At 39.1% G+C, this 15,235-nt stretch overlaps 1 protein-coding gene across 5 annotated transcripts in view; it reads right to left on the bottom strand.

Moving 5' to 3' along the window:
* The window catches only part of LOC126161545 (ring canal kelch homolog), a 163,166-nt gene that overhangs the window by 72,020 nt on the left and 75,911 nt on the right, over positions 1–15,235 (bottom strand). For all 5 annotated transcript variants that reach the window (XM_049917473.1, XM_049917474.1, XM_049917475.1 and 2 more), the window contains one exon: positions 7,688–7,865. In XM_049917473.1, coding sequence (XP_049773430.1) covers positions 7,688–7,865 — 178 coding nt within the window. The remainder of the gene's footprint in view (positions 1–7,687; positions 7,866–15,235) is intronic.

Below are 15,235 nucleotides of genomic sequence, written 5' to 3'. Positions count from 1 at the left end.
CTTGCATCACTGATGAGTGGTTTTGGAATTCCAGCTCACCCTACAACTCCCCTGCATATGGAGCTCCCTTCACATTATTTTGGTGCTGGAAGGTTCACGAGTGCAAGATTCAGTCTCGTAGTGACTTTTGCAGCTGCCATCCTCTTATTTTCCATCATAGTCCTCTTCAATGAACATCTGCAGGATCACTCAACACATACTTTCGTTTGCAATTGTAACTTAGCGGATGGTGTTTTTCTACTTTCCCTGTATGCAGTATAAATCTTTGACATGGTGTCTCTTGAAACACTGAACACTTCGGCTACCTCAGTTACAGGTGCATCCAACATACAGGCACCAACAGCTTGCCTAAATTTGAATTTATTTAGCTCTGATATTCACTCACAACTACACAGAACACTGTTTTGAGTGTGACTAATGCTTGGAATGTATTGAAGACATCGCACAGGGGCTGTTCGTGGTCAAATAAAACAGTGAAACCTGCAGGCTTGGCTAGCATCCATCTGCATCTACTTTCAAGCATGCATTTTTTGGAGTGCTTCCAAATTTTTGTCCAAGTAACTAGGTCTCTGTAGCTACCCTCATCTCTCTGATGATATTCTCATGATCCACCACGTGAAATATACAATGGACACAATATAAGTGTTTTGCAGTCTTTGTAAAATATTATTCCTGATAAATATCATATTGGTCCTTCAAGCTTCACCACACATTAAAGACACACAAATATTGTTTACCACTTAAGAGTTTTGATCATCACTTAACACTACACTTTTATCTTGCTATATAATTATAATAATTTATCTTACAAATTTCTACAACCTGGAAGGGATGGCAGTAAGCTGAAAAATGGAAAGCAATATTGTAAGTGTGTACACTTTTGTGGTAAGTTTCAATTTGAATAAAATCCTTTTGGGTATTTAGTTGCAATCAGTCAAATAGAAACAAAATCTGACATTTTGACAGACTTTCAGTGGTCCTCTTTGGAGCAATGAAGATGCTCCATTCTAATGATGTATTCCAAGTTTACTGCATCCTATTAAATTTTCAGTTATCACATGACAAGAGTCACTTTCAACCTTCCATCACGAAAAGTGGGGTTTGTACGATGATATGCCAAGAGTGTCAGCCATGCTACATAGGACAAACTGGGTGGTCAGTCTTTGCGAGTCTCAAAGAGCACCACAGAAGAGGCCAGATCCTTGCTGTGCTAAATATTATTTGGACCGAAAGCACAAATATGTGATAAATGTAGAAGACTTACACAGAGAAGGAAAGGGTGCAAAACTGATTTTACTAGAAATTAATAAACAGATTTGTGTTTTCATTTATTTACTACGGACTTAGTTTCAATTATGTGTCTTTGAAGATTTCTGTGGGATATCAATGCAATAAAATCTGTTTCTGGCCACATAAGATTGCAGTATGAGAGCGACATTTCAGACATGCTACTCCCTTTGCATCTTGCCATGAAGTGCCAGTGTATCACAGTCCATCTAATTATATAGGTATTGAAGGAGGGCACTTAAATCTCACAACAGTACAACAGGAGCATGGTCAACCGTTTATGAAGCTGGCAACTCTTGTCCACCATCTGTTGCTGCCCAATGGGATGCCTCTCCTGTCTTCACTACTTCAAAGCCTGGTTACCACGCTGCACTGATCGCAAAACACTTATCTCAATGAAAAAACATTCACTGACACTTTAGACACATGAGCTGATGAACTTCCTTGATAAGTGTTTTGCCCTCAGTTCAATTGTCCACTCCTTTTAGATAATACCATAACTTCTACACAAGAGTGAAGCTGAAAGCAGTTTTTCATCACCGGTGGCCATCATTCATAAATAGATTACACAAAACCCATTTACATAACCAAAATTGTGATTCCAGTGTACCAAGCCCTATTCAAGAGAAAGTTTAGTAACAGGCAGAGAAAATGTTATCCTAATGAATGTTGTAAGGTTTTACAATACAGATGTAACTATTTCATAATTAAAATAATCCACACAGATAATCTTTACAGTTTAAGTTGAGAAGCGATACATTAAAGAAGTTTACATGTGCTCACATTTGTTTGGTGCTATCTTTGGAAAGAAGTGTTTCGTACAGTTTTTGCAATACACAATGTTTCACCGAGAACTCACAGTTGAATCAATAATAATAATAATAATAATAATAATAATAATAAATCCCATGGATGCCCAGGAAAAGAATAGGCCTCCGGTATGTTCTGCCAGTCATAAAAGACGACGAAAAGAACAATCCACTAATAAGGCTAACCCCCCTTTTAGTGTGATTAATTGGTTCAGGACAGAACTAATGAAGCCTTGGACAAGCGCTGTCATGGTTGGGGACGACGCTTGAACCCTATGTCCGTCCACAATGGCAACGACACTGCTAGCCACACGGAAAATGATTTAAATCCAAAATAGAGGTGTTTTGCAGGATTTGCTTCCTGCGACCATTCTAGAAGGAAAACAAAGACAGAGGATGAGATGGTCAGATGAAGTTAACCGACACCTCACGTTCTGTTATTACCAAGCAACAAACTTAGGAACCAACACAACTGGATACAGATCACATGTATACACAACATTTATTACCAGATACCCAGAATTAAAATTTTTAACAGAACAATGACTAGCTGATCAGATTCGTGTAATAATAAAAAATAACAAGCTACCCCAGCCCAAATTAGAAAACATCAAACAACAAGTACAACAAATACTGGAACAAAATAATGTACAAGCAGAAGAAGAAGAAGAAAATACAATAACGGACACAAACATCCCAGAGCAAACAAACAAAGAACAACATGCATCGATTAAATAATCAGAGGAAAACGAAATCTTAAGACAACTACCAGACCAAGCACAAATAGAACACAAAGTGACACACATGTTAGATATAGAAGAAAAATTTCAGCTGACATATACAGAATACAAAGACACAAATACAGACATTAGACCATTCTTGCATAGACCACCAAATAACCCACAAGTCGAAACAACAATAACAACTATCAACACAATCATACACAACAAAATAAATGAAAATACAACTATGGAAGAGTTACAACTACTGGTTTATATAGGAGCACTCACTACACTAAACATACCGTATTTACTTGAATCTAAGCCACACTCGAATCTAAGCCGCACCTAAGAAATGAGACTCGAAATCAAGGAAAAATATTTTTCCCAATTCTAAGCCGCACCTGAAATTTGAGACTTGAAATTCAAGGGGAGAGAAAAGTTTTACGCCGCACCTCCAAATCGAAACAAAGTTGGTCCATTGTAATATGAGACACAATTTAGGTCGAATGAATGACGATACAGCTACAGTAGTTTGGTTCGAGTCGTAAGCTTGGCAGTTAAGCTTTACCAGGTAGCCATTGCTATGCTTCAGGCGCTCCATCCGTATTTATATGGGATACCTTTCCTTTTTCACGTGCTTCGTCTGGTTTGAATTGATTGTTTATTTTTCTTTGATCTGATAAGCACCGTTCTCCTTGTTATAGGTTTTTACGTCACTCTAAGCTGAAAATGCATTACTGTACTGTGTCATGCACTGTTCGTCACATTCTGATACTGAGTGTTTACGGCCTGTCGCCGCTCTCACCATGGCTTGCTTTTGTGCACGCTACCGCCGCTTACAATTTCTTAAAAAAAAAAAAAAAAAAAAAAAAAAAAAAAAAAAAAAAAAAAAAAAAAAAAAAAAAAAAAAAAAAAAAGGAAGAAGAAGATCGTCTCATTAGCGAAACAATGGCAAGAAACTGCTATTTGTTGTTACTTACACTGCTGCTTACTTTGGTATTGATCAACAAGAACTAAATAATATACCGCGTATGATAGAAGTTCTGAACGAGAGTTTAGCGAAAATTTTTCTCCGTTTGAAAATCCTTGCACACACCTCCTTAGTACATAACATTCTGCACAGAAATTAGAGTCATCTTAGATTTAAAAATCGAGTCAGTTGCCGTGCTTCATTTTGACTGTATCACTACTAGGCATAAGAATAATACGAATATAAACATGACATGATGAGTATATTCTTCCGCGTTTGCTGTTGTCTCACTCTTAGTTTCGTAGTTTATTAGGCAGACATGATTGAAATGAGATAGCAGCAAACACGAAAGAATACACGGCAAAATGTTTATATTCGTATTTTTCTTATTGTGAAGAGAATACTGCATGTGATTCACAGTTCATAAAAGTTCCTATTAGCAACTATCTCTTCTCGCAGGTAGGAAAAAATTCAGAACGTAGAGTTGGCCATATTGCCAACATCCCAAATAGTCTTGCCAGTCGGATTTTCGTAGTACATTGAAATGCTGCTACATTCGAAGATGAACAATACGGAATCTGTATTTACTTCATTGGATAATGTATGAAAATGCAGTGATCAAAACTTGGGGCGGTGAAAAAAAGTTCGTCTTCCACCTTTTTTTTAAATTTATTTACTGACGCAGAGGTTTTGGCACCGGTATTTATCTTTGTGCCTGTAAAGCATGTCTATGTAGCGCTACATATTCGACGGCAAATGTTAGTTGTGGCGGCACCTACCAACATTTTTCAGAACTTCCGCTTAGTTTGCACTCGATTCTAAGCCGCAGGCAGTTTTTTGGATTACAAAAAACCGGAAAAAAGTGCGGCTTGGATTCGAGTAAATACGGTACACACTAGGCAGAGATCAGAACCAACCAACACACACAAGAAACCCACAAAACCAGCATGGCAACACAGGCTACAGATCAGAACAGAAAAACTGAGAAAAGACATCAGACAGCTAACACAATTTATAAGAAATGAAATATCAGACAAAAAACGAAAAAGGTTAGGTAAAATCTCACAATAAGAAGTGATAGAGCAATTAGATGAAAAGAGGCAGAAATCACAAGCATTGGCCAAACGACTTAGAAGATACAAACAAAGTGAAAATAGAAGGAAACAAAAGCAAACATTCAACACAAACCAAAAGAAATTTTACCAGACATCACTGCTCGTGTCTGTATATGTGTGGACGGATATGTGTGTGTGTGTGCGAGTGTATACCTGTCCTTTTTTCCCCCTAAGGTAAGTCTTTCCGCTCCCGGGATTGGAATGATTCCTTACCCTCTCCCTTAAAACCCACATCCTTTCATCTTTCCCTCTCCTTCCCTCTTTCCTGACGAAGCAACCGTGGGTTGCGAAAGCTTGAGAAATTTTGTGTGTGTGTGTGTGTTTTTTTTTTTTTTTTTTTTTATTGTGCTTATCTACCAGTGCTTTCCCATTTGGTAAGTCATGGAATCTTTGTTTTTAATATAAATTATTTAACAGTTACATTGCAGACCGATACAAAGTCCCTGATACACTTACACAAGGAATGACTTATCTGAAACCTAAAGATCAAGCACACACAGCAAACCCAGCAAAATATCGCCCCACAACACGCCTACCAACAATATAAAAATATTAACTTCAGTCATTACACAGAAATTAATGAAACATACAACACAGAACAAAATTATAAATGAAGAACAAAAAGGCTGCTGCAAAGGAGCACGAGGATGTAAAGAGCAATTGATAATAGATGCAGAGGTGACATATCAAGAAAAAACTAAACAAAGGTCGCTACACTACGCATACATTGATTACCAAAAAGCTTTTGATAGTGTACCCCACTCATGGTTACTACAAATATTGGAAATATACAAAGTAGAGCCTAAATTGATACAGTTCCTAAACATAGTAATTAAAAATTGGAAAACCACACTTAATATCCAAACAAATTCAAATAATATCACATCACAGCCAATACAGATTAAGTATGGAATATACCAAGGAGACTCATTAAGTCCTTTCTGGTTCTGCCTTGCTCTGAACCCACTATCCAACATGCTAAATAATACAAATTATGGATATAATATTACAGGAACATAACAACACAAAATCACACGTTTGCTATACTTGGATGATCTAAAACTACTGGCAGCAACAAATCAACAACTCAACCAATAACTAAAGATAACAGAAGTATTCAGCAACAATATAAATATGGCTTTTGGAACAGACAAATGTAAGAAAAATAGCATAGTCAAGGGAAAACACACTAAACAATAAGATTACATATTGGATAACCACAGCGACTGCATGGAAAAAACAGATGCCTACAAATATCTAGGATACAGACAATAAACAGGAAGAGATAATACAAATATCAAAGAAGAACTAAAAGAAAAATATACACAAAGGCGAACAAAAATACTGAAAACAGAATTGGCAGCAAGAAACAAGACAAAAGCTATAAATACTTATGCTATACCAATATTGACCTACTCATTTGGAGTAGTGAAATGGAGTAACACAGAACTAGAAGCACTCAATACACTTACACGATCACAATGCCACAAATATAGAATACATCACATACATTCAGTAACAGAAAGATTCACATTAAGCAGAAAGGAAGGAGGAAGGGGATTTAATGACATAAAAAACCTACATTATGGACAGGTAGACAATTTACGAAAATTCTTTATAGAACGAGCAGAAACTAGCAAAATACACAAAGCAATCATCATATAAATACATCGGCTACACCATTGCAATTTCATAACCACTTCTACAACCCTTTAGATCACATAACATCAACAGATACGAAGAAAGTAAATTGGAAAAAGAAAACACTACATGGCAAGCACCCGAATCATCTAACACAGCCACACATTGATCAAGACGCATCCAACAAATGGCTAAGAAAAGGCAATATATACAGTGAGACATAAGGATTCATGATTGCAATACAGGATCAAACAATAAACACCAGATATTACAAAAAGCATATTATTAAAGATCCCAATACCACAACAGATAAATGCAGACTTTGCAAACAACAAATAGAAACAGTAGATCACATCACAAACAGATGTACAATACTACCAAATACAGAATACACCAGAAGACATGTCAATGTAGCAAAAATAATACATCAACAACTTGCCATACAACATAAACTAATAAAACAACACGTTCCCACATACAAGTATGCACCACAAAATGTACTCGAGAATGACGAATACAAATTATTCTGGAACAGAACCATTACAACAGATAAAACAACACCACATAACAAACCTGACATCATACTCACCAATAAAAAGAAGAAATTAACACAACTAATTAAAATATCCATACCCAATACAACAAATATACAGAAGAAAACAGGAGAAAAAAATTGAAAAATACACCCAACTGGCTGAGGAAGTCAAGGACATGTGGCATCAGGATAAAGTTGACAATATACCAATTATACTATCAACTACAGGAGTCATACCACACAATATCCACCAGTACATCAACGCAATACAGCTACATCCAAACGTATAAATAAAACTACAGAAATCTGTAATTATTGATATATGTTCAATTACCCGAAAGCTCCTAAATGCAATGTAACATATACCGTACAATTAAAAGGAAGTCACGCTTGATCAAGGTCCTCGTCACTTTCGAATTTTAACCAGACATAACGTCTGAGAAAGGAAAGAAATAATAATAATAATAATATGCTTACCCCTTTATATGATTTTGATTATATTATTACAAAGTTCAATGTGTAAATGTCTGTCGTTGTTACCCCCAATAAAATAAACATTCTACAATAAAATAAGCAGCAAAAAATGTTCAACAGTATTTGAAACTTACAGCATAGATACAATTGTGCAAAACTGCTACTCCTAGGGTAGAGCGTCGAGCTTCCATACTTGGACATGTGAACCATTCATCCAATGATGCATCATAAACATCCACAGTACGAACTCTTAACGAGCCATTAAAACCTCCAACTGTGTAAACACGGCCACCAATCATTGAAAGCCCTGCCCTGAAAGAAGTAGGAAACAAGTATGTAAGATTTTCTGTGTGTTACTTTGTATGTCACAATATGATGGCTGTCCAGACAATTCTGTCATCTTACAATTATGATGTGGTACATAATATCAACTGTACAGATTTTCTGGTGCCTTTTGCCTTTAAAGTTCTCAATCCATCACCCAACCTTAAATTAATTTTTATTTCAATTATTTATGTGTCAATGATCTTCTTTCATACAACAGACATCATGTGTACTTTATGATGAAATACCTTGTTCATTTGGTGTCTGTTGCACACTGCAGAAACCCTGTTATTATGAGATGAATCAACATGTAAAAGTTGGTCAGATCATACTCAAACATTTACAAGTATTTCCTATACACACTTATTGAAATATTTCGTCTGTGAACTCGAAGTATCGACACTGCCAAAAGCTTAGCTACAAGTTCAGTCTTGTTTGTGTGTCTGTCTAGTACTCAATGGCTTGGACCAGTTCATGTGCTGCTATCTTTAGCCATTCCACTAATTATATTCCACGCATGATATTCTGGCACTATATTAGAAACAAAAGTACAGAGTGTCCAACATGCCGTAATGTGAAACTCTTATACTTAACATAATAAACAACCCAGACAATTCTGTTATGTTTTGGATGGCGGATTAGCTGAGGAATTTATTATTTCTAATGCTATATCAAATTAAATTTTATTTTTATTCATTTTTTTTAGTTCATGTGCTGACAACTGAAGACAGAGAAAGATTTTCAACTAACTGAAAGTCCCAATGAATACTAAAGCACAAATCATGTGGTGGTATGAACAACTAGAGTCCGTTATTGCAAATTTAATGGTGTTTTTGTGAAGAGTAGCACAGACACCTTACTGATGCCAAGAGAACTGAGGCAAGCAAAGTAGTTTTCCTACAGACAGGATCTGTTTTAAGAGATATGGTGATGCAACATCAACAACATCAGAGGAGGCTGTTATTCACATTTCAGATATGTTTGCAAGACGCATTAAGAACTCCATTCGTACGGCATCATGTGAGCTTGGTGTCCCAAAACCAACTACCTATGATTTACTACACAACTGCCTCACACCTTATGCAAACAAAGTGCAATTGTTACATGAGGTGAAACCTGATAACAAAACCAAATGCACAATGTTTGCTGAAGATGCTCTTCAGCACACTGAACAACAACTTCTTGACTAAGACTACATTTTCCGATGAGGCAACAATTCACCTCAGGGGAAATGTCAACAGACACAATGTGTGAATTTAGGGTAATGATCATCATCATGAGATCACAGAGCATCAATGAGACAGCCCACAGGTCAACGTTTGGTGTGACGTAATGGAGGATGAAATTATTGGACCTTTTTCCCTTGCAGAGACAGTTGCCACTGGTCATTCATGGCTTGGTATTTCGGAAAATTTTTTGTTCACTCTGATAAGACATCAACGTCCACACCTGCTCCCAGCAGAATGGAGCACATTTACACTGGCATCTGGATGTTTGTAACACAATGAGTGATGAATTCCCACAAAACAAATGCTAAAGAATACCTACAGAGAGATCCACCGTGCCACTCCTGGGACTCATGAGCAAATGTGTGACTGAACAGACAAAGCTTCAAAACTCTGTGTATACAGTGTTATATGACTCTTCTTTATATATCGAATACATGTTGTATTACTGAGGTATAAAATTCAAGTGTTATGCCTCATACACACAGTAGAGTTACTATTAATAAAATAGTCAAGGAAGTCACTTTGGAATAGCATTGCACTACTGCATTGTAAAAATTGTGAATAATCCAATATGTTTTTATAGCAACTGTTGTAACTCTATAGCGTAAGTGTACCAACTCAAACAATGAGTAGCACAAATGCCACCATGGCCAGCCTAGAGAGGTCATCTGACAATCTAGATGGATGGGGCAGCAAGTACTGTGCCGTGTGCACAACAGTCCAATATACGCCTGGACTGCCAGGCCCTTATGTTTACTTGCTTATTGTATGCTCACCTATGAGACTGGATATTAATGTATTCTCTAATTATGAGACTTTGTACTGTTCTACACTTCATTCAGTATTGTTGTGGATCTCGTAATGTAGAAGCAAAATAAAATTTGATTGACGTTATTTCTGATATTGTGTCTGTAAAACATTACAACACCAATAACAATAATAATCATTACTAAAAGGAAAACAATAGCGTGAATCAGCAATTCATTTCACCTCAGTCAACAGTGTGAAAGAGATAGTATTGTACTATTTTCAGCCCCATCCTATCCACATTAATATGAACATTATGATAAGAATTTCTGCGGACAAGACTTCAGTGCTTACATAAGCAACAAACACATTCAATACTCTGCTTATGTTATGCCTTTTTGTCTATGGTTCAAGATGTCAGATTTGAAAAAAAGTTATTTTGAACATGAAAATCAGTCTGGCATCCAATGACAACTACTACCAAAAAAAGGTGAAAATGGAAATCTGTCAGCAAATGCTGTGTACTCTTGCGAATGGATCGCCACCCGTCTCTATATGAGAAGGCCTGTTCATGCAAAACAGCTGGTGAAATCTGCTGAAGCGATCAATGAACAAGACCAGAATCTTCAAGGAAAAGAAATGCCAAATTTGTGAACCAACTGAGCATAAATTTCATTTCATGTTATGTACTACCTTCCATTTGCAGGCTCATATAGTAGATACTAATTCTTTAGGATGTTTGGGGACGAATGTAAGAGACAGGTGTTGCACCTGGGACTAGCACAGGATATTAACCATGTGACAAACAGTTGGGACTGGGTTAAGATATTTTATACATTAGGTGGGCAGTGGAATACCACTTGTGCCAAAATAATACTGCACAGTATGTTACATGTCATGTGTCACCTTAACTCATTAGAGAGAATTAGAGCCTTGGGTAATACGATAGCATAATGTACCATGAAGTTATACATGTTGTGTGTATTTTGCTGCAGAGAGAGAGAGAGAGAGAGAGAGAGAGAGAGAGAGAGAGAGAGAGAGAGAGAGGAAGTGAGAAGCTGCCGTGTCTGGTGGAGTGAGGGACACTTGCATTAACATGCTAGGAGGGGCAAACGTGCAGTGCAGACAGCTGGAGTGGGCCTGTATTGCACATCTAGGCGATTGAATTTAATAATCTGTATGTTGTTAAAAGTGGTCTAATTTTACTGATTTATTTGTGTTAATGGTTTCAACAGGATTTTATATGGCTGTAATGGCAGTGCTGTTCTGGACAGAGATGAGTACGAAGAGTTCCACGAGTACATCTCACTCTGTACCGAATCAGGTTGTAAAGATACTGTTACAGGAAGTTCAACTTGAGCATGACTTACTGGTGATATCCGTGGTTCAGTCACCACACATAGAGGATAGTGAAATTTTACCAAGGCTTCGCAGGGCAACTTGTGTGAGGAAGTTAATTATAAATGGAATGAATTCACGTTAGATCATTTTGACGAAAAGTGGTTTTATCACAAGCCACTTGTGTTGGTGTGAAAATTTTGAAAGGCAGTTATTTGGTGTTGGCTTAGTTTCTGAAGCTAGTGTCTTGGTGTGAATGCTCTCATAGGGGGACCTGTTTCGATTTATTGGCGATTTTGGTATATAGAAGTCGTGATATTCAAAGATGACCCACTGCGCCGAATTTGTTATGCAGGTATTAGGTAACATATACTGGAATTATTTGGCTTCGTCATAACACATTGTTAGCCACTAGCAAACACGGTCTAAATACGAGGTCTAAATCTGATTATTGAGTAACATTATACACTACAACACTGCTTTTACGTCCTCGGAATCAACATTTTCATGCTGTTTATGACATTTTTTACTGGTCCCGTCATATTTCCAATGTCCACAATGTTAATTTTCCCCTGATTTTGCATCAACACATTTATAATTTTCCTGCGATTTACATATTACGAAACAATATTAGAGGAGAAAAAAAGACGCTGGCATGATGTTGGCAGTACAGTAGTGTTTAAAAATATTACATGGTTGTTTCTTGACACCAGGGCACTCTACTTAGCGGATTTGAACCGGTAAATATGTAACACTTGAAACAATTCGTGCCGTACCTCCTGCTTCTGCCAAGCTCTAATTAGCATGGTGGCTGATGGGTGTAACTAGGTTCATTCAAATGAAGATATCAGGACCAGTCACAACCATTTCCAAATTGTCTCTACTCTGCAAATGCAGTTTCGTGATTGTTGTTATCATCATGACACCTTTGTCAAACCATATTTAGCACGTGTTCGTAGATTTTCCCGGCGAATGAGATGCTTGAAGGTCTCTCGGGCATGCAACCGGGTTGACTGGTCATTATAGAACGAATTTTCGACAGTGTAACGTGCCATCATCATCAGGTTACTCCTGTTGACTGATGTCCTAGGCCAGCGGGTGGTGTGGTCTATATACCTGCCGCCTCTCCCCTCCACTGACTCTGTGTATGGACCGAGGGATGTGCAGTCCGTGGTGGTGGGGGTAGCTTGTGCTGACGAGATGACTGATGGGCGTCAGTACGCATGCCGCCTTCGGCGGGTGTGGTGCCCCATTTCCGCTGCTCCTGCAGAACTTTTATTCCTGGATTCCACGCTTGGCTGATTTGAAATCCATTGTCCTTGTTAATAAGTTCTTGTGCCGCTGGATTTCAATTGCTTCCTTGTATACACAGTCCCAAAAGCGGGATGTGTTGTGCAGGACTTCTGTGTACTCGTATTTCATACGATGATTTGTCTCGAGGCAATGTTCTGCAATTGCATATTTTGTAGGCTGTTGGATATCTGTGTGCCGTTTGTGTTCAGTACACCTTTCCTCGATCGTGCGAATGGTTTGCCCCACATATGCTTTACCCCAGTCGCACGATATGAAATAAACTCAAGATTTCCGGAGTCCTAAATCGTCCTTCAGTGTCCCTGCAAGGGACTTGATCTTAGGCGGCAGGTGGTAGACGCATTTGATGTTATGACGTCCTAGAATCCTGCCTATTTTTCCAGATACGTTGCCCGCGTATGGTATGTAGGCTGTCGCTTTCAGTGGATCATCATCAGGTGTCGGCTGTGGTATGGTCTTTTGCTTGAAGGCGCATCAAATTTGACGGTCACTATAGTCGTTCTTCTGGAACACATCCTTGAGGTGGTCTAGTTCCGGTTTTAAGCTTTCTCCGTCGGAGATCACATGAGCTCTGTGAACCAATGTATTTAGTACTCCTTCCCTTTGTGACGGGTGATGACAGCTGGAGGCATGAAGGTACAGATCCGTGTGGGTTGTCTTCCGGTAGACGCTGTGTCCCAGTGTTCCATCAGGCTTTTTCCGTACCAGAACATCCAAGAATGGTAGCTGCCCGTTTTTCTCCACCTCCATGGTGAACTGAATTTGGGGGTGGATAGAAGCTCAGATGTTGTATGACCAGTTGGAGCTTCTCTTCCCCGTGAGGCCAAATAACGAATGTGTCGTCAACATATCTGTAGAAGACTATTGGTTTTAGTTGTTCTGATTCTAACGCTTTCTCCTCAAATTCTTCCATGTACATGTTGGCCACCACAGGTGACAGAGGGCTACCCATAGGTACGCCGTCTGTCTGTTCATAGTAATGCCCGTCAAAAAGAAAATATGTTGATGTGAACAGAAAGTTAAATACTTTCGTGAATGTGGGCCCAAATTTCTTTTCAATAAGATCCAGCAAATCCTTGAGTGGAACTCTCGTGAAAAGCGATACAACATCGAAACTGCCTAAGATCTGAGCTGGCCAACTTGAGTTTCCCCAGATGTGCCAGAAGAGCTAGCCTGGACCTAATGCGTGAACGTATCAGACACACATGCCGCCAGCTCGACTCCATAGGGCGCAAAATTTTTGCCCTACATCTAGAATTGGCGTCCCTGCTCTCTCCTGTCACCTGGGAATGGGTTGAATGTTCCTCCTAGGCACAAGCCGAGATGATTCAACGAAATGCAACTACGAAACAGTCATCAAAATTTGATCGGCTTGCATCAAAACAGCCCAAACAGGAGACTAAACGCACGGTTATGAATCTTACAGGGAAAATCATCAACAACGCTGCGTTGTCCGTCCTAGAAAAAAGCTTAAACTTTGCTCCATTACCAGCAGCAATCCCTGTCGCAGAAATCATCAATGGAGTGGAACAAGTCGCCTCCAAGCTGCCACCCGGCGCGGCGGAGGAGTTACAATGGGAAACATGCCGCACACTCGCCAGGGCCGCACCACCGAAACACAACATCTCCAGATGGGAAAGGGCCGCACTGCGTTCTCTGCGTGATGATCCAGACATTGTCATCCTCCCAGCGGATAAGGGGAACATAACTGTTCTACTAACGGTGGCAGAATACAAAGAGAAAATGTACAAGATCTTGGACAACCCTGCTTACAGGGTCAAGATAATTGAAGTACCTTTACAGACAAGACAGCGAAGAAACTTCGGCCGTGTGCTGCTGCACCACCAAGACTCTACGGACTTCAAAAGGTACACAAGATGGGCACTCCTCTGAGATCGATAGCAAGCTCTATAGGAGTTCCAACATACCAGCTTGCCAAACACTTGACCACCGTATTGAGTCCATTGCTTGGCAAATGTGAGCACCACACCAAAAACTCGGCTCAGTTTGTGGAACGTATGGGAAAACTCAAGTTGGCCAGCTCAGATCTTATGGTCAGTTTCGATGCTGTATCACTTTTCATAAGAGTTCCACTCAAGGATTCACTGGATCCTATTGAGAAGAAAATTGGGCCCACATTCACGAAAGTATTTAACTTTCTGCTCACGTCAACATATTTTCTTTTTGACGGACATTACTACGAACAGACAGATGGTGTACCTATGGGTAGCCCTCTGTCACCTGTGGTGGCCACCGTGTACATGGAAGAATTTGAGGAGAAAGCGTTAGAATCAGCACAACTAAAACCAACAGTCTTCTACAGATATGTTGACGACACATTCATCTTTTGGCCTCACGGGGAAGAGAAGATCCAACTGGTCTTACAACATCTGAACTCTATCCACACCCCAAATTCAGTTCACCATGGAAGTGGAGAAAAACGGGCAGCTACCATTCTTGGATGTTCTGGTACAGAAAAAGCCTGATGGAACACTGGGACACGGCGTCTACCGGAAGACAACCCACACGGATCTGTACCTTCGCGCCTCCAGCTGTCATCACCCGTCACAAAGGGAAGGAGTACTAAATACATTGGTTCACAGAGCTCGTGTGATCTCCGACGGAGAAAGCTTAAAACCGGAACTAGACCACCTCAAGGATGTATTCCAGAAGAACGGCTATATTGACCACCAAATTCGACGCACCTTCAAGAAGAGTAACACACCACAGCCG

The sequence above is a fragment of the Schistocerca cancellata genome, chromosome 2 (genome assembly GCF_023864275.1).
Source record: "Schistocerca cancellata isolate TAMUIC-IGC-003103 chromosome 2, iqSchCanc2.1, whole genome shotgun sequence".
Classification (NCBI taxonomy): domain Eukaryota; kingdom Metazoa; phylum Arthropoda; class Insecta; order Orthoptera; family Acrididae; genus Schistocerca; species Schistocerca cancellata.
Note: the sequence above shows the minus strand (reverse complement) of the source record. Positions and strands in the feature narration are given on the sequence as shown.